The sequence below is a fragment of the Palaemon carinicauda genome, chromosome 39, assembly GCF_036898095.1.
Source record: "Palaemon carinicauda isolate YSFRI2023 chromosome 39, ASM3689809v2, whole genome shotgun sequence".
Taxonomy (NCBI): domain Eukaryota; kingdom Metazoa; phylum Arthropoda; class Malacostraca; order Decapoda; family Palaemonidae; genus Palaemon; species Palaemon carinicauda.
This window is the reverse complement of record NC_090763.1, coordinates 14,942,250-14,966,788: the sequence shown is the minus strand read 5'-3', so window position 1 is coordinate 14,966,788 and position 24,539 is coordinate 14,942,250. Positions and strand designations below refer to the sequence as shown.

Below are 24,539 nucleotides of genomic sequence, written 5' to 3'. Positions count from 1 at the left end.
ACTTCTTCACTAAAACTTATGTTCAGTGTTATTTTTAATTCTTTTTATGCATTAATGAAAAAATAAGTGTGCATTTGTTGTGTGCATTTGTTTTGGAGTTGGAAATAGTCAGAATTTGTTGCTCTTCTTATTAGGATATCATAAATTTTAAATTCTGTAAATATGCAGCAAAGATTGTCTACCGACACAGTAACCGGCATGTAATTGTTGATGATAAGTTATCTAGAATGATTATTATTAGTGAATGTAAATTTGATAGAGAAAATTTAAAGTAGCTTATTCTGCCAAAAATAAAACTAATTGAGAAATCTTGTCCAAAGTATGGATCTGATAAAGTTTGTTATGGAGACCATCTATAAAAGGTATAAAACAAGTTTTATACATTTCAGTGGACTTATAATCTAAAACTTTGCTCAGGGAAGTGTCATAAACCAATGCTTAAGGAAAAATCACAATTGACAATTGTTAATTGTCAGATATAATAGTGGTGAAGGTATTTTTAATATTGATATTATTCTGTATAGGATCTTAAGCTATGGTATACCCTATACATACATATTTTTATATATACTGTATATGTTTATAGACTAATATACTGTTAGTACACATATACTTTATTATTCCTCAGGTCCTCCTCATACCAAAAATTGGCGTCCCCAGATTCTTATCCTCTCAAAACTGACTAAGGATTTGGTTCCAAAATACAAGAAACTCTTCACGTTTGCATCGCAGCTAAAGGCTGGTAAAGGTTTAACGATAGGCGTGTCCGTCATTGAAGGGGATTATACGGTAAGCTTTCTGTGAAAAATTTATTTTATGATCTAAATTTTCTCATTTTAAATCTTATTTTTTTTTTATACTATAGGTTTTCCCATTTCTATATACTTTGATATTTTTATTGTGTATTCACATATGTAAATTGTTTATTTTAAATACTTTGCCGAAAAGAACAGTAATATATTAGATTTTCTTTATAAACCAACCAATTAATTTATAGAGTTGATTTACTGTGTGGTCTCCAAGGGCTATCCTGTAAAAGGCTAGAACAGGGAATGCAATACCCCTGTATAGTACTACATAGGATATCAAAGGAATATTGCCTCCCCTGCTCTACGGCCAGTGTATCAACATGCAAAGTTATTGCCATCAGCAGCTAGATTCTCACATCACTTTATGTAAAGTCTGTCTGTTGGAAGGAAATAAAATAGAGAGTTTCTGTTTTTTTGGTTAAACATTAATAGAAACCAAGCTTCGAGAGAGCAATATAAACATCAAGTGAGTAAAGAAAATACAAAATATAAATTTTATTTTCAAAATTCTATTTTATAATAATAAATTTCAAGAGTTTAGATTGTATGCTGTAGTCCAATTATGAATCCAAGTTAATAAGACTTGATTAAAAAAAAATTCATGTTACAGAAAAGTTGTGGTGAGTCCCTTGCTGCTCGTCAAAGTTTACGCCGCGCTATGGATGAAGAAAAAGTCAAAGGTTTTGTAGATACATTGGTTGCTAAGAACTTGACTGAGGGAATCAGTCACATGTAAGTATCAGAAATGGTTTGCTGACATTTTTCTTAATATTTTGTTAAAAAGTAAATATGGATTATTGGAGAAACTTGTATAAATATGGAATTTAAGGTATAAATGAAACTGGTAACTGATTTAATATGGCTAGGGCTTTTGAGCTATTTATACAGTAGTCTCGTTGTTTAGTAGGGTTGCACCTCAGTTTACGAGTTAAATTCGTTGTGGGAGTAACGTTGCCAATGAAAATGCTTGAAGATAAAAACTGTTTTTCTCATAAGAAAGGAAATTCACTCTATATATTTCACGCATCCATAAATGCGCATATACTTTCATTTTTAAGGATTTATATTGCTAGTTATTGAACAATTTATAACCCTTAACATCAGAAATTAATAATTCACAATACAATAAGAAATAGAAATATTGACCAATTACTATAACTTGCTTTCCCTTTGAGGAGAGTCGTAGCTGGTATGAGGGAGAAGAGAGATGAGGAGGAGGGGGGTGTTACTGCTTAGAGGAAGATTCTCCCTCCATGAGAACTGGTAAAATATCGGAAGATCTCTCTTGAATGACGTTCACTATTGCTAACTGAATCATTAATTTATGCTTTTCTTATATTTCTACCAGTTATTTCCCTTCCACCTTATTTCCCTCTTTTACAGGATATTACTATTGGGCTCAACTTTCTAAACCCATCATTGTCTTTCATCCTTGATTACACAATCATGAGTACTGTATTACCTATTACAGTATAATAAAAGTAATTAATTTTTGCAGCATTCAGACTTGTGGTTTAGGAGGCATGAAGCCCAACACAGTCATCTTAGGCTGGCCGTATGGTTGGCGTCAGTCACCTGATGAAAGATCATGGCGAGTGTTCTTAGACACTGTTCGTAATGTATCAACTGCAAAAATGGCCTTGCTTGTGCCAAAAGGCATAAACTTTTATCCTGATTCACTTACAAAGGTTAGTCATTATAGAAAAGTATGTCAAAACTTATAGATTAACTTGAGCTCAATATAGTATAGTACCATTTGAAGCAAACATTGATACTAATACATAGTTTTGCTTTCATGTTCATGTAAAGTATATACTTAATTTTATAATTTCTTGTAAAATTATGTGCCTTACCTTGACAGATTAAAAATTATTTATTAATAATAGAGTAGCAAACATTGAGAATTCATGATCTGTTTAAATTAGCTCATTGTTGTTAAAGGTGTTTCAAATTATTGATTTTTTTTTCTATTTTTTAGAATATTTTCTCATTTTAACTATTTCGCCTATAATGTAATCTTGCCTTTTCTTAGAAAGATTTGTATATAAATGGTATTGTCTTTGACAGGTCTCTGGAACTATTGACATATGGTGGATTGTACATGATGGCGGTCTTCTCATGTTGTTACCCTTCCTTCTCCGTCAGCACAAGGTATGATGATTGAAGTGTAACTTTCTTATTAGTAGATTGTAAGGTTTGATTTATATCTCTTTGAATACATGGGCTCATTTTAGTTTTATTACACATGTGCTTTGCTTGTTTTTTTTATTTATAACTTGCCTGTCATCTTGTGAAAATGTCTCATAGATAAATACCCATGGGTTACCTGGGGAGGTTAGGTATCACTAACAAGGAGCCCTGCATGGCACTGTTAATGATATGTGGGGTAGGTCTTAGAATCCATTTAATCTTTATTTTATTACTTGATAGCCTCCACTTTGCCTACATATGTTATTATTATTACAGTAATAAATAAATTTTATTGGAAGTAAGGAAGAAGGAATATATAATATCTTAAGATCAATAATAGTGTTAAAATAGATCTGTCATATATAAAACTATGAAGCGAGACCTATGTCATCGTGTTCAACACAAAAACTTTCGCTACAAGTTTAAACTTATGAAGTTCCACCGATTTAACATCCTGACTAGGAATGTCATTCTGCAATCTGGTCTCAGCTGGAATAAAACTTCTATAATACTGTTTAGTGTTGACCCTTAATCTGAATGTAAAAGAATGGGCCGAATTAGAAAAAATCTTATGCAACAAGCATAAAATAGTAACTGAACAACAGTGCCAATGATTAATATCCAGCTCAAGAATAAGAAAAATAAAGGACCTGAAGGATTATGTCCAACAAATTAGATGAGTCACCAGCTGAAGACCAGAAAGGAGGAACAATACATGAAACAAGTTAGAATTTAAGAATGATAACATTTCTTCTGATTAAAATTCAATAGATTGGTCACCAAAAATCTTAAAAGACTTTCTCAATAAGTTGATTTTTTATGGAGTTAATAGAAGAAACAAACCAAATGTAGTTATATATATATATATATATATATATATATATATATATATATATATATATACACACAGTATATATACACACAGACACACACACACATTATATATAATTTGTATACAGTACTATATATTTACAGTAATCATATGTTTATGTCTTCTATTTTGGAAAATAATCAGTTATTTTATCTGTTTACTTATCAGGTGTGGAAGAACTGCAAGATGCGCATCTTCACTGTTGCTCAGCTAGAAGATAACAGTATTCAAATGAAGAAAGATCTCAAGACCTTCCTTTATCATTTGAGAATTGATGCTGAAGTAGATGTTGTTGAAATGGTAGGTTTATTACCTTTTTTGAAATTTCATGGAGTACTTGACATTGGGACATGTTAGTTTCCTAACGCTAATTTTGATAGCAGTATCGGGAATATATAATGAGAAAAATCTTGAAATGATGAAAAGAGAATTACTGTATCTTGTGCGAATGTATGAATAGTGATGCAAAATTTAATTAATGAATCTTTACATGACAAATAAGGAAAAATATTTAATAACTGTTTGAAGTGTTAGAGAAGAAATGTAGGCAATTGTAGTGTATTGTTCTTGTATTGATTTTTTATTTCTTTGTTCATGTAAGATTATTTTTTCATAGTCTATTTTGGTTGCAGGTATCAGTAGTATTAACAGAAGAATATTTCGTTATTTCATTGAATCTTACCTAAGGTTCACACTCTTTCATTGCTGAAACCTTCTGATTTTTTACCTAAAAAATTAAAGAATTAAGATAATTCTGTCTCTCTTACCCCAGTTGCCTTTCCCCTCTTGTATGTTACGGTCGGCAGCTCTATCTTTATCGCTCTATGGTAGATAATATTGGCTTGGTATCAATTCATCATATTATCTATTAAATTCTTCTTGAGTAGGCTTAACAACCACTGTCAGCACGATTCCTATATTCGAGTGTTAGTCCATTTCTGTTTGTTAACTACATCTAAATATGTCTTCTACTGGTTTTTAGATTTCTTTTGTGTTATAAACATTCAGTGAATAAATTTCTTTTTGAGGTAAAAGACCTGCATTCCTTTTGTGTTTTATGTAGGGGCCAACATGACATCTAAAATGTAGATGTCCACAATATGCAGATTTTATAGATATTCTTTTGAAAGACTATGTCAAATTAATTTTTAAAAGGGTTCGTGGTAGGAACTCTGAACGCAAAAGGAAAAAAAGACAGTAAATTGGGAAAGTTCAGAACAGGTTAGGGTAGTTTAATTGGATAATGATGTTGGAATTTCTGTTCAAATAAGAAGAGTCTTTGGTTAAGGAGAATTTTACATTATTAATGTAATCAGATGTCGTTATTTCCTCTAATAATAAACCTGTGCCTGATTACGTGACATCTACCAACAGAATCCTAGGACTAAGCTATTCATCTTCAAGCACAAGTCTAATTTCAGCTAATGTTTGCTAAACAGTAAATTTTTACCAACTGTTAATCATAATAATGGTTCTCATTGCTTTCAAACGTGCCATAAATGAATGCAAGAAAAGAATCACAATACAGTACAAATGAGAGGGTGGGCTTAGTCCCCTGTAAATGCAAAAAACCCATGCTATCAGCATCAGGTAGCCAGCAACCAGTGTGGCCTGTGTACAGATTGGAATATTCCAATAGGTACAAAATATGTTAATATATTGTTTATATAAATGTCTGATAAGTATAAGTCAAGTTGAAGCACCATTGTTCAATAATTTATATTTTGGGGGAAATATTTAACTAAGATTTTATCATTATCACATGTAGGACTTAAGAATTAGAGTATCAAATGCCAGAGAAACACTCTTAAATTTACTGAAATTACAAGAACAGTATTTCCATGATATTTTATTCCTTTACTTTTCTTTTAGATGGATAGTGATATCCAGACATACACTTATGAGAGAACACTAATGATGGAACAGAGAACGCAAATGTTAAAGGAACTGAGACTCAACCGAAGAGAAAAGTTGAATATTGTGAGTATTAAAATTCTTTGTTCAATTCTGTTGTGAAAATTGTTGGTATTTATGTAAAATATTCTAGACTATTTGGCTCCTTGAGTAGATTATTGATTGGTATTTTTACATACCCACAAATTGAGTAAGTTTATAGAAAATAGAATTAAAACTTATTATCTTGAAGGATTTCTGACTTGGTGGAAAGAACGTATCTTATAGCGCAGTAAACTAATCGTATGAAATGTTCGAAAACCTGTTTTATTATTTTAAGAGTAAAATAATGTATCGTATACAGTATATCAAAGTAAGTTTTATGAAACCGTTTTATTATTTTAAGAGTAAATATAGTATCGTAACGTATACAGTATATTAAAGTAAGTTTTATGAAAATCTGTTTTATTATTTTAAGAGTAAATATAGTATCTTATACAGTAGTTTTAAAGTAAGTTTTATGAAACATGAGTTGTCATGTATGTCCCCCTTACAGTATATGGTGGATTTTTCTGTTGGGTCAAATATAAAATAATGTGTCAAGAGATCCGTAAGGAACAAATACAAGAACATTGTTGCATGATTCAGTAAAAATTCTGAGTAATGGTAAGGAAATCTGAGCATGATATATAATTAAATTTTTGGGACAAACTAAAATTTCAGCTTTATGAGTAAACATTAGATCTATTGTTCCTACTCTGTATTCTTAATGTCTATATGCATTCTAATTTTTATTCCATTTTAGGAAATCAAGAAACATATAAGAACTTTTTATCTACAATATTTAACTATTGATACTGAATTAGGTGTTTACTTTCGTCTCTTCGAAATTTGTAAAACTAAAGTAGTCTTATTTATCATCAAAATCACTCCGTCTCGTATAGGAACTGTATTCTGACCACAATTTTAGTTGGCAGTAATAGTACAGTTTCTGTGGCTTTGTATAAATTGTGATGGATATGACACAAAAATGACTTTGGGTGTATAGTACCTTTTGAATATCTTATCTATCTATCTATCTACCAAGTGTATCAGAAATTCAACATAATTATTACAGCTGCTCTTTTATCTTCTATAACTTACTTTAGGCAAGTGCTTTAGTCTTTTTTTTTTTCAAGGATAAAGCACATATGTCTTTGATTTCTATTACTTATCTTTTACCACTGTAATGATGTCTTAAACTATCGCTCTTTTCTCATCATGCGGCAACCTTAGTCGGAGCTAGGGTTTGAGACAGCCAATATAGAAGACAAACTACCACTGGTGTGTGAGGACTTTCTTGATTTATGTGTTGTTACTTATTTGGTGTTCCATTATAAAGGGATGTGCATGATTAGAATGATATGCTTTCATTCATCCCATTTGAGGGACAAAGATATATTGTTCATTATAAATGCAAATAGTCTTTTTCAGATAGTTATCATTCTTTTCCAAGTTGTTTGTGCTTACCCACTGGTTTATACATTATTAATCCCATTTGTTATAGAATATTGCCTTTAGAAAATTGGCTTTGTAATTTGTATTGTATGTACTGTAGAATGGTATAGATTAGAACAAGTACAGTATTATGAGCACCAATAATACTAATTTTATGTTCATGGCAGTTGTTTGTTGATTAATTGTTTTTATGTTGTTGTTGTATTCTAAATTTTCATCTCTAGAGGAGTGCTAATCTGATGTTTGATGGAATACTTTGTTTATTTAAAGTAGATTAAGTGTGACATTATCTGCATTCCTATTACTATTCTAGAACACCAATATGTATTTTAATTGGTTTTTGTGAAGTGAATTTTTAATATTAGCTAAAACTAATTGAAGAGACAGTATCAGAAAGAGTAATGAAAGTACCAGAAAAGTACAGTACTGTATAAAAAAAGTTCTAGTGTGCTTTTCAGGACTGAAAAGATAAACTCAAAACACTGTACTGTACATAGCAGACAGTTAGATAGTACTGTATCTAGTACTGTATATTGTTTTTAGTACAAAAAGTGGTATGTATTATTAGAATTTAAAAGTGCTTGTATAATACAGATATATGAATTATATTCTGCCAAGCATTTCTCCTTAGGTAAATTGCAATCTTAACATTAATGTTGATTTTTTTTTTTTTTTTATTAATTTTAGCTTCCTTTTTGGTATCCCTTACGTTCCAAAATTTTTTTCTTTTTTATCAAAATTCCCCCCCAAAAAATATACAGTAAGTATTTGTTTTCAGAATAAATTCTACCCTTTTATGTCCATACAAACTTTTTGTTTCGTTTAATTACAATACAGTGCTTTATTTCCAAGAAGGGCAGAATAGTATTTTTCATATCAACATTTTTACTAGCAATGCTATTAAAAAAAAAACTTGAGAAAGGTATCCAGAAAGTTTTAAGTTTTCTCTTGTATATGCTAATTTAGATAAAATATCTTTGGAACCAATATATGGTTTTATGCAATTTGGAAGTCTTTCAAAAGTTCATGATGTAGGCTTTAGATTTTGAAGGACTAAGCTACAATTGATTTATATGCAATTTGAATTATCATAATTACATTACATACAATTTTTTATTTATAAAATCAAATGTATTACCTAAGATGATAATTCTAACCAGTGGGTATGCACAAATCATTCTACATTATTTCTAATTTTATAAATTCATAACGTTTAAGATGTGTAAAGAATTTCTGAAATTCAGGTAGTTAATTTGAATAAGATTTCTCTAGTCCCTGTGCTTATTACTTGTAAAGCTACAATGCTTGTAATATAACAACCATGAATCTTCAGGCAAGATTAGTTGGAGGAAAATTACATCAACTTGAGTTCCAAAAAAAATCCAAATTTTTGGTATAACATTATTATTTCAATCCTTACACTGGATTCACATTGCATACATCTTGAAGCTAGAGCTTTTCAGCCTTTAAGATTATTAATAAAATCATCACAATCATTGTGTCCCATTTACCGCAATATTAGATCTCCATATGATGAAATACATCACTTACCTGGCCTATTGTACTAATAAGACTAAAGTATTTAGAATCTTAAGTCAATACAGTTGAAGTCCGAAATAGAACCACCAGGAGTTGGGGGTGCAGGTGGGAGATCATTTGAGTCTCTGGTAAGTATTGAAATAATTAATTTTGTATTAAATGTGACATACATGAGACTCACTTTGCTAGTGACCACATTCCTCAGGATTGACAAATTTTATAAATTGAATAAACATCCTAGAAAGGAAAATATTCTCACCTGGTTCCTAACCTTTAAAAATACTTAACCTTCCAGCACATAAGATTATAAGGATGTGACACCTACAGACCTTTCTGTATATAATTGATGAGAGAACACAGTTCACATAAAAGTCTGGCAAAAGAATTTAAATGCCATGATTCATTTTCACACAAAAAATCTACTGGCTAATAAGAATAAATTTATTGGAGATCATATACAATGTGGCTAGTGATCAGAGCCTGAGTAGGGATAGATTGAAACCGTAGATTCAACATGCGCATGAGGTTTTAAAACACTCAAAAATTCATCTAGCTTTGTTGTAGAGAAAGATTAGTTCATTTTGATCTCACAGCATTGACTTCTGATCTTATAGCATTATTCAGATTTCATTTATGACCTGACTAATGATTCAAATTCATCTTGGCCCACCTCTGACACAGGTGATCTGACTTATGATCTCCAAGGAAGCAAAGCAATCTAATCCTAGTCCAAATTTTTAGCCCACTAGTCTCTCTTTCTATACTTACCATCTCTGTCCTTCCTTTTCCTACGTTTGAGCTCATGAAACTAATACCATTCTATCCTCAGAATGGGGAGCACATTCATCTCATCACTCTGCTTGGTACATTTTTTACCCTTTGCATACCTGACACAAGGAATGAGGGTCTAAATTTGCCGTGAAAAGTCTATAGACTTGTATCTAACACAATGAAATGTTTAAGCAACCTTCGGTAACATGGTTAAGCAATCTTAGGAACTATAATTTAAAGTTCCTGAGCTGGATAATTCCAAAACAAAACTAATTATAGCAAATTGGGCCCTACAAAATAGTCAAGTGAACATAGGCACATCTATGAGATTAAGAGCCCCGTTCGGAGTTGAAGCTGTGTGTGTGTGTAAAACTGTTGGACTCAACAAGAAAATTCTAAAAGTTTGTCTTATCAGTACAACAGCCACATATTGTACAGATGTTTGACATTGTTCACAGTATAGATATCTAATATTGTTGCAAATAGGGCAGGTTGATTTTATTTTATTAAGTTGAATGCTAAGAAGTGCCTGCTTCGAGAGGTGAGCAATGTGAGTCCCGGATAAGACATTGAAATAATATTAAAATGGAAAGATGTGTTAAAATCATTGCTCTAATTTATTAACATTTATCAAATGGGTTTCAAATGGGATGACACCAGATGGGATGAAGCTTGATGGCAGTAGTCATGTTAGTAAATAATATTGCTTTAAAAACCTACCTGAGATATACTTATCTGGCTAAAGTCAAATAAGACAAGTACAAAGTTTTATTTTTTTATTTTTTTAGAGGAGGTGAGTTATTGAGAAAAATATGGCACTTGCATGTCTTGCAGGCATACTAATTGTCAGTCACAGAATCAGTCATCCCATCATTAATAATATCAAACCCAATCTGACTGGGAGGTTGAGTAATTTGAAATATTACTTTAAAGGTTTTTCTAGTTAGTGACATTTGATAAGCAGAATAGAAATAAAAGTAGTAAAATTTCTTAGATATCTAGATATTACCTTTTACTTTAGTTACAGTATACATGTATTCACCTTTTCTAACATTGATAAGTATAATGCTGGTTTAACTAACCACTCAGTCAGTTTGAGATACAATTTGGAAATGTATTGTTTACTCCATAAGTTTTATCATCCTTGAAATTGTATCATACAATTATTACTAATTCATGGATAGTTAAGAACTGATTCAATTATTAGCAGCACTTTTATAGATACTACCACTGATAAATGCATTCCTATTGGTTCTTTTGCAGCTCTATGTATGCAAGTTGAAAGAAATGGTGTAGGCTTGTATGAAATAAATATTAGCAGTCTTTCTAAAGCTAAAATACTAAAAGCGTGAATATCAAAACTTAAAATGCCTTTTACACTGTTATTGACCAATTGAGAAAAATTATCTCAAGCAAAATTAGTTTGATGGTGTTTTATATTTTATGAATGCTGGCAATTCATTAAGGGTATTTAAATACCGGTACTTGGATTAATTCATTACCTTAAAAAATACCTGTGATCAGGATATTATCTAAAGAAAAGATTTTAGTTTGATTTAGGACATGCATATGATAAAGTTAAGACATCGTATATTGATACATTACAATAAATACTACTGTTTAATTGTTATAAAAAATCTTGAAACATAGACATACTGAGCTATGAAACTAAACACACACTCTTAGTATTTCATAGATAATTTTTCTGGTCAGACTTATCTTTATCAAGGGTTTGCTCCTTAAAACTTTTGATATTAAACACTGGTTTTGAGTCTTTAATACCTTACCTACCATTTTTCAGTTACTCTACTTTTTTAATCCATGTAGCATTAGAAAAGGCTTCGAACCACTGTTGTGAATTTATTATCAAAATAACTTTTTCTGTAAGCAAGATTAGCTGGTATTTCAAATTAAGGGATAAATAACTTGCATACATTTTCCATATTTGCAATACTTTCTGTATTTTTAGGAGTAGCGTCACAGTTCCACGCACATCTTAGATAAAAACCTTTTACGTTATTCTTAAGAGTTTTAAATTATATCTCTTATTTTTAACTTATTTAAATAATAAATACTTACCAGGAATAGTAAATGAATATTCTATGTAAACATGCTGGAAAGGTTAAATGTTATACTTAACTATTTCACTTGGATCAAATGTTTTTTCAGGCAAGATGTTGAATCATAGTTTTCCAACTAGGAATCCAAAGCATTTTGTGATAAGCACAAATTTACTTTATTTCATATTATTTCTACTAAACTCTTTTTATGAATTAATTACAGTAGCCCTGTGAAATGCATGTTCCTATTATGTTTCATAAATAAGTGTTGACAGCTGTAAATATGATACTAAATAAAGTGAATTTGCTTAGGTACCATTCTTGATCTGATTGACATTCACAGTCTTGCCAATGAAGACAGTGTTTGTAAATGGTACTGTTTCTTTATATACGTTTGGAAAGTCCTTACTTTTTAAAAGTATATTTGTAAGAAACAATTTAGAGCATTGATAGTGGTACTGTGCTTTCACTTTTAAATAGCTGTACTGTGTTGTGGATATTGAAGAGGGATCAAAATTCTTTATAATCGAGTTTTCATGATAACAAACAAGTATCAAAATTTGTATGATTCTATTGGTCTTTAGAAATAGATTACACAAGAGCAAAAGACAATTATTTGAAATATATTGTATTGGTGCTGGATAAAAAGTAGTTATTAAAGAACTCTTATTATTATATTATTATTATTATTATTATTATTATTATTATTATTATTATTATTATTATTATTATTATTATTATTATTACAAGCCAAGGTGCTACTAAAGTTAGGAAAATATAGCTCTACAGCCCAAGGTTCCTAGTAGGATAAAGTCTGATATAGAAAGGAGTTTAGGTAGTAAAGAATAAGCTATAAAAGATGAAAACCAAAGATAAAACATAAAAAATGGAACAAGTCTTGTATCAACCTGCTCAAATATAGTCACTTGCATGACGGGCAATGTCCTGTCATGTTTTTCCACATGCTTCAGGATTAAACCTCCTCTTCAGATAGAAATAATTCCTTTTCTTGTTACACTACCATTGATTTGTGTGTTAAAATTATAAGTATTTCCAGTTTCTCAAATACTTTAAAAATATATTTGAACCTCAGAATCTGGTTAAATGGTTGGTACAATATAATGATTTACGTAGATTAGAATATCTTAATAAGAAGACTAATTCTAACTACCAAAAGTTTGCTGGAAATGACCGAGAAAGAAATAGACTTGATTTTCCTAAGGAAATCTTTATGATCTTTAAACAAAAATTTTATTTTAACTTTTTGTTGTTTCTATACTCTTATGTTCATGTTACTTCTCTGTGGAAGTTTGGTTTTATTGACATTTATTCCTAAAACAAAACATTTTCCTGTTTACTTTCCTTTCATTATGCTAATACTTCTTGTAAAGTAATTGGAAAATCTGTCGGTTAATGGCAACTACTGATGGCTTTTTCAGGCACACATCATTTGTCTTTTCAGTCTCAAAGTCAAAATTATTCCCTATTATCTTGACACCACAAATCAGTAGGGAGGAAGGTGGGCATGTATGTGAACATCAGATGAGTATAGAAATAACAAATCATCTTGTTAAAATTCTGTTTATTTCCCTGAACTTCCTCTTATGCTCAAGGAGTGATTCCCACACTGACGGAAGTGACTTGCCAAAGAAGTAGAGACACCATTTATATAGTTTTAAAATTATAAAAATAATTAGTATTCTAGAATCACGTGTAGTCTAGCTTATTGGTAATAAACCATTTCTAAATAATTTTGAAACGCAGGACTAAGTTGTTTCGTAACCACCGGTACCTATTTGTATAATGGCAACACTTTTTAACTAAAAGAATTCTTTGAATTAAGAAAAGTATAAATTAACTAAAACATCACCAGCAGCCACTATAGGACCTAAACTCCAGCAATCTTGAAAGCCAAACTAGGATTCATTAAGATGAAGTTTAGTGAAAATTGGCTCATTACGCCATTGAGCTGCCACCAAAACCCTTTCCAAAGAAAGATTTCTGTAAAAATGATTGTAGCTGAATTTATAATATCATGAACCGTAACCTTCAAGGCTTTCATTAGACTTGAAATAATTCTTTTTGTGAATTTCCCTGCCCAAGCTTTCAAGAAGTAAAGACTGCAATTTTGGATGAAGGACCAAGCTTTCAAGAAGTAAAGACTGCAATTTTGGATGAAGGACGATTTGGAGTTTTATTCCAACAAAAAAAAATTAGGAAAACTACCTGTAATGTTCTTAGTATTGTCCAAATAATGCAGAATGGCTCTTGCCGAACAAGGAAAAATATTTTCTGATATAATGATCACATCCTTTTCCAATGAGAGGATTTGAAAGAATTGGAGCAAACTTTAAAGTTAGTGCCTGTAGGTCATTTGTGTGTTTAGGTGATGATAGTTCCAACAAGAAAAATGGGTTGGTTGTGACATCTTTGATCAAAAGATTTTCCAAAAATTTATAACTTGAACATTTTAAATATGTAAAGCTTCATCCAAGTTAAGAAAAAATATACCTGAGTACACAAGATCTTTTAATATTAAAAGCTGTAAACACATCCACGATAATGGTTTAATGGTCACTCATGAGTGGCAGAGGCAAGACCCCTCTCCACTAAGCTAGGACCAGGAAGGGCTAGGCAATGGCTGCTGATGACTTAATAATAATAATAATAATAATAATAATAATAATAATATTATTATTATTATTATTATTAGCTAAGCTACAACCCTAGTTGGAAAAGCAAGATGCTATAAGCCCAAGTGCTCCAACAGGGAAAAGTAGCCGAGTGAGGAAAGGAAATAAGGAAATAAATAAATGTTATAAGAAGTAATGAAAATTACAATAAAGTATTTTAAAAACATTAACAACATTAAAACAGATATTTGATTTATAAACTATAAAAGGACTTACGTAAGCCTGTTCAACATAAAAAAACATTTGCTGCAAGTTTGAACTTTTAAAGTTCTACTGATTCAACTACCCGATTAGGAAAATCATTCCACAACTTGGTCACGGTTGGTGGACTTACAGGCTCCCCTTAACCTCCCCTCCCTAGCTCACAAGGACAGTGAGGTTGTAAACACTACCAAAAACTAGAGCTTGAGCGGGGCTATAACTCCCATCTAACAGATTGCAAGACGGGGATGTTTCCAGTAGGCTACCACAACCTTTAAAGACCTGAAATTTAAAGTGTTAAGACTTTAACAATACAGTACTGTACTGTATTAGCCAAACTAGGAAATTTCTAGATTTGCACCAATTCAAAGTAAACATTCCATTGTTTTGGATACAGATAATTGGTAGACTGTCTTTTTAAATGTATGATAGACACACTACTATAGAGGCCCGCAAAAATGCTCGTTTGTTAGAACATGGTGGATAGTTTCCATGTGGTTAGGTGTAGCATGGGTGAGTTTGGATGAATTGCCTCGGAAACTGGTTGTTCAAGAAGATTGCTTTGTTTGGTAACCTTCTCAGACACTCTGGTAACAGAAGCTACAGATATGTGAACCATTTAGAGCCAGAATGGAGCTACCCAGTTCATTCAGCTAGTGTTGAAATTCTGTACTTATTACCTGTCGAATCATGGTGAACAACTGGGGTTTAGAAGGCTTCAACACAAAATAAGAACTAGAATTGACAGTCTTTCTTTGCATTTGAGATAATTATTAATTCCATCCAAAACAAAATATGAGAATTGAGGTGTTATAAATCTTCTTGGAAGAGAGATCTAAAGACTTTTCAAGAATAAATGGCATCAGAACTTAATTTGAGCAAGTTATCAGGGGATTTCATCAACAATAATTTCCATACTGAAAAAGAAATACTATACCTCATGATAGCCAAGGTCTTCCTTTGTGTTCTACTCTTCCTTATCTTCCAGATTAGATAGATGAACCAAGACATGACTTGATGGTTTTCCTATTTGTTTACATCTTTGCACGGAAGCTGCTGCATATTTTCTTTTCAAGGGACTCATATTGGCAGTTGAGGTATTACCCCATATATTTACTACGTTAGAGTTAACCCACATTGAACTAGTGGCCGATTTTGAAAGCGAACGATGCTTATATATTCTTTTACTGAGCCATTCTTTGCACCAAATTCTCTTCTTTTTATTCCTTTTCATCTCTCACACAGCAATTATCATGGTACACAATATCTTCTTTGCGGTAGGCACCATGTTTATTGTACTGCACTGAATACACTACTGGCATTGCCAGGCACGCCCACCTCTCCATCGATTCCCCCGTGTGGACAACATTCATGGGTAAGCCCGCCAGAATTTGCCCGTCAAACCCGGAGCATATCGATCAGGCCCACTCGTGTGGACAGGCCTTTAGGCATACAATATTACATGCCATATACATATGAAATACGAGGTTGTTTTAGAGTGCTACTTGGAAAGTGTAGGGATGTACAATTAAGATCCAGGCTACCAACTCTGTCTTTTGCATTGCAATCTACTTGTCTAAGAGTGAATTGAGGGATTGCAAGGGTTCTGTAGCAGAAGGGTCTAAAGTAAATAAAGAATTGAAGGGTTTTTGAGAGGATTATGAATCTACAGAAACCCTACTGAATGGAACACTAGACCCGACTTAGGAAGTCAGGTTAGGGTTTGAAATAGTACAGGTTAGTTCAAATTACTCCTTTAATTGAAGGAATATTTGCCATAAGATTTCACAAAGCTGAAGAAGTTAAGGGCTCCTGAAGCTCATCACTACTAAAACTTGTTTGCCATTAACTTGACAAAATGTCTCATTACTTTACTAGAGACATGACTGTCTCATTGAAAGGAAAGATAAGTTTTTTTTAGTTTTAGGGGTAAATGCCGGTAAAACTCAGCTTCCAGAGAGAAGTAGTATAAACCCCGGGGAAAGTTCATAGAAATACTTGTCAATACATTAGCTGATCTTGTCATAAAGCCAAATTACAATTCTGAATCTGGAGATTTATTACATTTGCTATGCCTTTTTCATCAACTAGAGAAGGCAAACTGTTGACCAACCCGAAAAATAAAGCAAATCTATTTCATAGTGTCTGTGAGATTTATCTACAATACATCATACACACATATCATAACTGGTGACGACATTTTAAATTCCTTGGTAGATGATGAATGTAGTGTGATTAGTTCTGAGATGTGGTGCTGCTACTACATTTGTCTTTGTACAGTACATTGCTATGGGTCACCAGGGTAATCCCAGAGTTGCATACCTTGTCTAATGTTGGGACCCCTCAGATGAGGATTTGGTGCCACTGAGACACGTTGTCTGGTATGCTGCCTTTTTAAAGTGAGATGTGCTATACAACCTGAAGTGGCCTCATTGTTAACACTTGGTTTTCCAGACCATAAGGTTGCAGTCAATGGTTTCCAAATTAAATAGTGGAGTTTTGCATTTTGCTTATGTTGACAACTTTTCTTAGTATCTCTTCCTAGGGGCGCTAGATCTTCAGTGATCAAGTGTTATTTGTTTGTATAAAATTTATTTTAGGAACTGTTCTTCAGGTATATGGGTTATATGACCAAACCAACATACTGTAGTAAATGGTTGGTAAGCATGGCCTTTATGCTTGTGCATCCTGTTTCTTTCAGAATTTTTTTGCGTACTGCGTTCTTTTCAGATGCTCCTAATTGTCTGCAAACAGGAAATATGAAAATCTTAGGTTTACTAGATATTGCATTAATATAAAGTCCAATCCTCTGCATCACATTTTATACATCATAGAGGATGATTGAGATGCACACACTTTTACTTTATATACTGTACTTGGATTTTAGTGGTTAGTTTTGGGTGTTCGGTCTGACAAACCCTGGTACTCAGCCAGCCAAAAGCACAAGAAACACTTTATTTTCTCCAGCACATCATCGTTTATCTCAGTAATGGATGATAAAAGCCACCAGCGTGGTATTAGAAAAATTGCCTCGCCTTCATTTGTTCATTATTAATAGTGAAGATGCTCACGGATTGATTTAGGAATGTAATTTTTTTTTATACTGAATAGGCTACCATTTGTTCAGTATTCAGTTTGGGCCCCATCTTCCCTTAAGTATTTATTTCTTCAGTAAAGTCATTATTCAGGAGATGAACAGATTAAAAGGGACGGGCCAGAATATAACCGTGATTTACTACCATTTCTACTGGGAAGGATGAATATTCCAAGCCACCACTGTGGACTTTAGCTTTCATACCGCAGGGGTGAAATTGATTACAGTACTATCATACAGAACTTGAAATGGCAGCAAAACATCTTTAGTTTATTTTTTTCAGTTCCTTATAGCAGTATGGGTTACTAAGAATGCTTTTAACATTCTGATTTGCTTTTTCAACTTGTTAAACTAGAAATTTGGATCAAGAGGTATAGGAAAAGACTATTTTTTTATAATTTGATCTAAAAAAATTAACTCATGATAAACGAAATACATGATAATCATTTTTATGGAGGAAAATTTGGGGGTCGCATATTATGCGAGATCACAAGTTACACGTGTATGTACGGTATTACTGTAATTTACTTTATTATTTTTTAAACCCAAAATAATGATTTTTAACAAAGAATAATTAAAGTATGAAAAATATAAAACTTATCTGCCCTTGGAAACCTATGATGTAAAGAGAAGTCTGATATAGATTTACATACACTGTAATACACGTATATTTATAAATCTGCCATGTACTGAGGAAGCGATAGGTAAACTGCAATTTGGTGAGGGATTACTGTAGTTTGCTTTGGGTCAAAATTATTGCTCTTGGTTGAATTAATGGACATTTTCATTCGCAAGTTTCTTGAACACTTTCAAGTAGCATTAAAGTAACTACTGTATTGACAAATTATTCTTGTGCAAATCAGGTGCTGTATGTGCAAAGTAAATACCTTCCTTTTTATTGTTGAAATGATATAGATTAAATATATTCATTATAGTTATTATAGTAATAGAAAAAAGGTTGAAAATACTGCAATATTATATTTAGTAAGGAATGGAAGCTGAGGTAAAGTACTAATGAATGAATGATTGAAGTTCTCTGGCATCCTGACATCGAAGGTCATTGACGGTGATATCGTTTATTATAAATAAAGATTAAAACCAGAAAAGTAAGTATGTTATAAAAGTTAAATAGCATTAAGAAGACCTGCTTCTGATATAAATATAAAAATGCCACTAGCATTGTACGACACATCATGTCCAAGGATCTTGGCAAGGTTGAACCTGCCATCCTCATCCTGAGCCTCAAACAGATATCTATTTCTTTCTGTGCTATAAATGGGGCATTCAGTCAACAAATGCCTCGCTGTCAAGGGTATCAAACAGTCGTCGCAATATGGTTGGTGTTGGCCAGCCCGCAGAAACTTGTGTGTCATCTCAGTGTGACCAATGCGGAGACGACAAAGAGTAGTCTCCCATTTTCTGGGCTTCCAATTATACCTCCAAGGGGATATAACAATTGAATTTCTTTCATCTTATTTTCAGTTAAACTATCCTAATGCTGTTGCCAATTGTTATAAATAGAATTCCTAATTGCTGGTAAAAAATCATTACAGAATGGGATACCTTCTTGGTAGCAACTCGGCTGCAGCACTCTTTGCCACTGAATCTGCCTTTCCATTTCCAGACACACCTACGTGTGCCGGAACCCAGCAAAATTGAACTGTCATACCTTTTAGGCTAATAATTAAAAGCCACAATAAAATCTTTAAAACTAAAGGGTTACTAGAATTAAAACCTTCTAAAGCTTGAAGGACACTTCTTGAATCACTATAAATGGTAAAATTGCCCTCTCTTTTAACACTATTTTCTCAATAGCACGGTTAGTATGCCATATAATTCAGCAGTAAATATGGAAGATATTGGAGGAAGTGCACCTCTACAGTTAAAAGAACTAGTATATACTCCAAATCCAATGCCAGCATCAGATTTGGAGCCATCGGTATATTTAAAAGTTTATTCCCTATGTTCTTCAACATGTTCCATAAAAAGAAACCTAGCTTCTAATTCAGTCATGTTTTTTTTAGCACTAATAAAATGTTTACAAAAAGATATCTCTGGTAATTTCCACGGAGGGGTTGATATCTTAAATGGAAGCACCTTACCTCTAATTATATCAAGACTGTTTAATAATTGTTTAACCCGAAAACCATAAGGTTGAGGAGATTTTGGGTGTTAAAATATTGTATATACAGGCTGACTAGGACTTACAAATGTGTTGTGAGTTAATAATCAGAGTGTAGATATTTCTAAATGAGGCGAGGGGAATTGTTGTTGATTAAATTGTTCCCATACACTTTCAGGGAAAATCGCATTTGGTACTTTGAATTAGTACAGCATAAATTAGTGAAGTCTTAGTTTATTTTATTTATTTAAAACATTTCTTAGTCCATTTACAAGAGTACTACGCTCTGAAACTTGTTGTTTCAAAGGACTTGAACACAAAAATTTAAGCCAGTGGTTTTCTTAACTATAACATTAAGAATAAGGCTCTAAACAGTTATGGTAATTAGTGTTTTTTTTATAATTTTTAGGAATAACAACAATCTAATTTATTTATTAATATCACAGATAATTTAATTCTGATTTAATTAAATTTTTCAAATGAAATTATAAATGTGGATTTGTATTTGAATAACCTAAGATATATAATAAATTTACTAAGTGGTATAAAATTTTGTGAATATGTAATTAATTTACAATAACCAAATTTGAACAATTTATAAAAACGTAGGTATTAAATATATCGCAATTACTACCACTCACCATTTCAGGAAGCTTGAAAAGTTTTTCATGAGATGTTCTTTACATAAAATAGAACCATGCAAAGAACCAACGTGAATGAAGGCCTAGATTTTTTTTTATTGATTGCATAAGATGTGTTTCATCTGTTATTATTATCATCTATTGAATATTAGTCACGAATATACATTATTCAGATTAGAATTTAGTTTCTGAAATTCAGAAATACAATCGATAATCACGTGTATATATTTATGCTTTCCATATTTTAAGATACCTAATGTTGCATATAAATTTTGTAGTTTCAAATTATTTCCATTTGAATTTGGAATGGCAGCTTGGTGCATATCAGTACAGCATATAACAAAATTACAAATCCCAAGTTTTGGTGTTAAATTCTTTTAATTATTTTTGGTTTGATAATTCATGTTTTAGAAGGTCCCTTTACAGAAATTTTCCTCCTTTATGACGATCTGGATCTAGTAACGTCCCTCTTCGCTATGAAAACTGACTATGCTCCAAACATTATTTTCACTCTTTTGCAATCTGTTGCTGTATCTGCCTTTTGGTCTTTGCCTTTTATCAGTAAGTTAATTGTTCCTACCCCTTGTCTCTAATATGCTGATTGTAAATTTCTCCATAATGGGGACTGAATTTACATTAAAGTTAAAGAGTGATAATTGGAAATGTACCTGGTGAAGTAAAGGCATAGCCACTCTGTTTATTTTAATGATATGCTAGTACACTATAGTTTCATTATTTATATATAATGTTACCCTACAGCTCAAAAACTAAAAAGACACTAAAGTTAAAGTTAAAGATAGGCATTAGTTGTATGCTCTTGTTAAAGATTTTCAACTGTTATTAATTGTTTGATTTTTAGAGTAGTGATTAGGTTTGTTTTAAGGTGTGTAAATTATCTGAAAATGGCATGAAGGTCTACCTTTGTCCACAGATAGAGTCACCTTGTCCAGCGGTATGGTATTCTCTACATTTCCCATCTATTAATTTGAGATAAAATGTTTCTGCTTAATGGTATAGAAATAAAGTAACTTTAAAGCATTATTAACAGTGTTTACAGGTTTGGTACATTTTTATATATTTGAAATTTTTTCTTAAGGATAAATGCTTGAGTGAATATCGAGCATCTTTATCACCTTGCCGAGCCGATTATCTAGAATTTCTTAATATTTGGTTACATATTTATATGCCTTCCTATTGGTTAGGTATTGTGATTCTGGGTGAAGGATGTGTTTAAAGTTTTTCCAAGTAATTCTTTTGTACCTACTTCTTGAACAGCCAATTTGTACTCATAGTATAAGTTTTATGTAGCTTTTCAAAATGAGGTACATTTTAGGTTTCCTTCCGTAGATAATCGACTCACGAGTATAGCATCCATATTTTTTACATTTATTTTATGCAAGTTATGTATATTTGTTAAATTTATTTTTGTTAATAAGAAATAGTATTAGGAACTGATTCTTATTTATTTATCTAGTAATGTTATGTTTTTCGTATAATATAATACGTCATATGGTTGCTTTTCTCTTTTTTACAGTGTTTTTTGTATACAGTACTGTACAGTATACAGTATCTGTAGAAGGATAAAATCAACCATTTTAGTTATTTGTGGAATGCATATTAGTGTTTAGTTTTTATTTCATAAGAGACAAATTGAACCACAGTAGATGGACTAATATATTTCACTATACAGAAGTCGGGCAGTTTGGTACCGTTTTACCCTCCAAGCTTTAACAGGAAAATGTTCATATTATCATTGTTGCTATTATTGTTATTTATTTCTTGTCATTATCATCATAACCAGATCTCAAAGTCAAAACTTGCATTATATCCCAATCAGAATTGATTAATTATTACAGTATATTAAATTGCTTTTAGAAAATAGAAGTTACAATACTGTATTGGCAAAATTAACATTTGTTTAAAGAGGAAGAAAAATAGCTAGCGCTCATATTTTATAATTTGTTCCTAATCCTATGCCTGAATTCTATGTAGTATGCAAAGAAAGGGTTAATAAAAAATACTTTATCCTAAATATAATTAGTAGTAGCCATAGGCTAAGAAGTACTGTACCTTGCTGCAGTATTAATTTTAGAAAATTGTTTTCTTAGTCCTAAGAGATGTGGTGGTAGTATTGGGGTATTATTTGTTTCTTAAGATTATTCTCTTTTTTTATATAGATTACTATGTATTATTTTTATGAACCTCCCATGGCATTCATATTGCTTCTCTCTTGAATATAGTTAAATGTCAACTTCAACCCTTAAACTATAAATTTCCTGTTTTCTTTCCCTGTATTGTAATTGACATGACCTTCTAGTGTAGTAATGAGATCATATGGCATTGTATGACAATCCTACACATGGATACCTCATATCCTTTTGTCTTTCAGTTCTCATTCCCTTTGTGCTATGTAGCGGGAACAAACTTTTAATTTGAAAAACTGTTCTGAAGAACATATAAGATTTGATTGTAATAAGCTTTCATAAGATCTTTTTTTTATTATTTTCTAGCATGTAATTTCAAAAGACCAACGAGCTTTAGGACAAAAGAGGCTATGTTTAGCCTAACCAGCCTTGATTTGAATCCTAGATTAATTTCTCAGTTGTGTCTAACAGTTTGGATGGACCAATCAGGAATGGTTCTGTTGGTACACAGCGTATTATAGAGTTGCTTGCCTCTTCTCAAGCCTTGCTCTCTCCATTTACTTTATGACCTTCTATTGCGAAGCCCCTACATTGCTATGATCCAGTCAGCTCTCTGCTCAAGGATTCTGAGATAGAAGAGTTGGTTGGCAGTCAAATCCTAATATGTAATTGCTCTAAGCAACTATTATTTACATATATTAACAAAGTGGCATATCAGGTAGTCCCTGTGAATCATGACCCTTTGTTATTAAAGTCATCTTTTAAAGCTTCAGTTGGAGTTGAGAAATGCTTGCATCATGTTTTGAGTGGCAGTGGAGATCAGCTTCATGTAGCCTCAGCAGCTAGATCATCTTGTATTTTCCATAGGAGAGTTGATATGGGTGCTAAGACTTCCACTACTAAAACTAGTTGATTGCTGGCACAGGTACATGGGCTCTTAGATTCCAGTTTGGAAGATTCTATGAATCTCAATCTTTAAGGTGAAGATAGAATAGAAAAAGAGACTTGACTCGTGCGAGGTTCTCCATTTTCAGTTGTGACAGCTTATTGCAGAATTGCATTAGAATAAATTGGCCCAGCTAAGTTCAATAACATGTCAGATGCTGAGGTTTCTTAACAGTTCCAAATTTTTCCAGTTATTTCATAGACAGTTAATAAATTGTCCTAGCTGGAAAATAAACCAGTTTAAAGGATTAAAGGCAGTTCATGAATGGCAGAGGCAAGGGACAGTGACATTGCCCTATCGAGCAGGACAATGCCCTAGAGACTGACTATATATACATATGATCAGGGCCCAAGCCCCCTCTCCACCCAAGTTAGGAAAAAGAAGGGCTAGGCAATGGCTGCTGATGATTTAGCAGATAACTTGGAGGCTCCCCCAAACCCCCCATCCTTAGCTCACAAGGATAGTGCGGTTGCAACGACCAAACGAACTAACGAGTTTGAGTGGGACTCGAACCCCCATCTGGCGATCACCAGTCAGGGACGTTTTTGTCTGTTAAGACGTTATCTCCCACAAGTGTGCATTATTTTAATGAGGCAAAAGACGTGATTACAGATTCTTTGACTTGGATGAAATAAATGTGTTATATTGTCAGTAAAATAGGGGATATTTTTGGAGTTTTATCTTTTGCAGAGTCGAAAGTAATGGTCATTTTGACTCTTTTGACAGAAAAATTGGCAGATCACCCAGATTTTATTGTTTCTCAATATGTTAAACATGTTTAGGTAAAACTATTGTTTCAAGTGAGGTCACTAGAACTACTGTAGTGATTGTTATTTTTGTGGTTTAGTGAAGGGAGCAAGAATGCTATCTATGGTTAGAGCAGTTTCTAATGTGCAGAAACTTACTTGATTACTTCTCCTATATTGTATTGGTGCCCATTTTAAATCAAGATAGGATTGACAATGTGGTAGTTTAGGTATTTTTCCTGTTGGAGCCCTTGGACTTAAAGTATTTCCAACTAGGGTATAGCTTAGCTTGTAATTATAATAATAATAATGATAATAATAA

The 24,539-nt window shown here is 32.2% G+C and overlaps 1 protein-coding gene across 4 annotated transcripts in view; it reads left to right on the top strand.

Annotated features, from left to right (window-relative positions):
* kcc (solute carrier family 12 member kcc) overlaps positions 1–24,539 on the top strand; it is a 947,417-nt gene that overhangs the window by 897,182 nt on the left and 25,696 nt on the right. For 2 of the 4 annotated variants that reach the window (XM_068362575.1, XM_068362572.1), the window contains exons 13-20: positions 629–789; positions 1,420–1,541; positions 2,308–2,497; positions 2,877–2,960; positions 4,039–4,170; positions 5,743–5,850; positions 7,039–7,086; positions 21,313–21,333. In XM_068362575.1, coding sequence (XP_068218676.1) covers positions 629–789; positions 1,420–1,541; positions 2,308–2,497; positions 2,877–2,960; positions 4,039–4,170; positions 5,743–5,850; positions 7,039–7,086; positions 21,313–21,333 — 866 coding nt within the window. The remainder of the gene's footprint in view (positions 1–628; positions 790–1,419; positions 1,542–2,307; positions 2,498–2,876; positions 2,961–4,038; positions 4,171–5,742; positions 5,851–7,038; positions 7,087–21,312; positions 21,334–24,539) is intronic. The other 2 variants (XM_068362573.1, XM_068362574.1) reach the window with 2 other exon arrangements.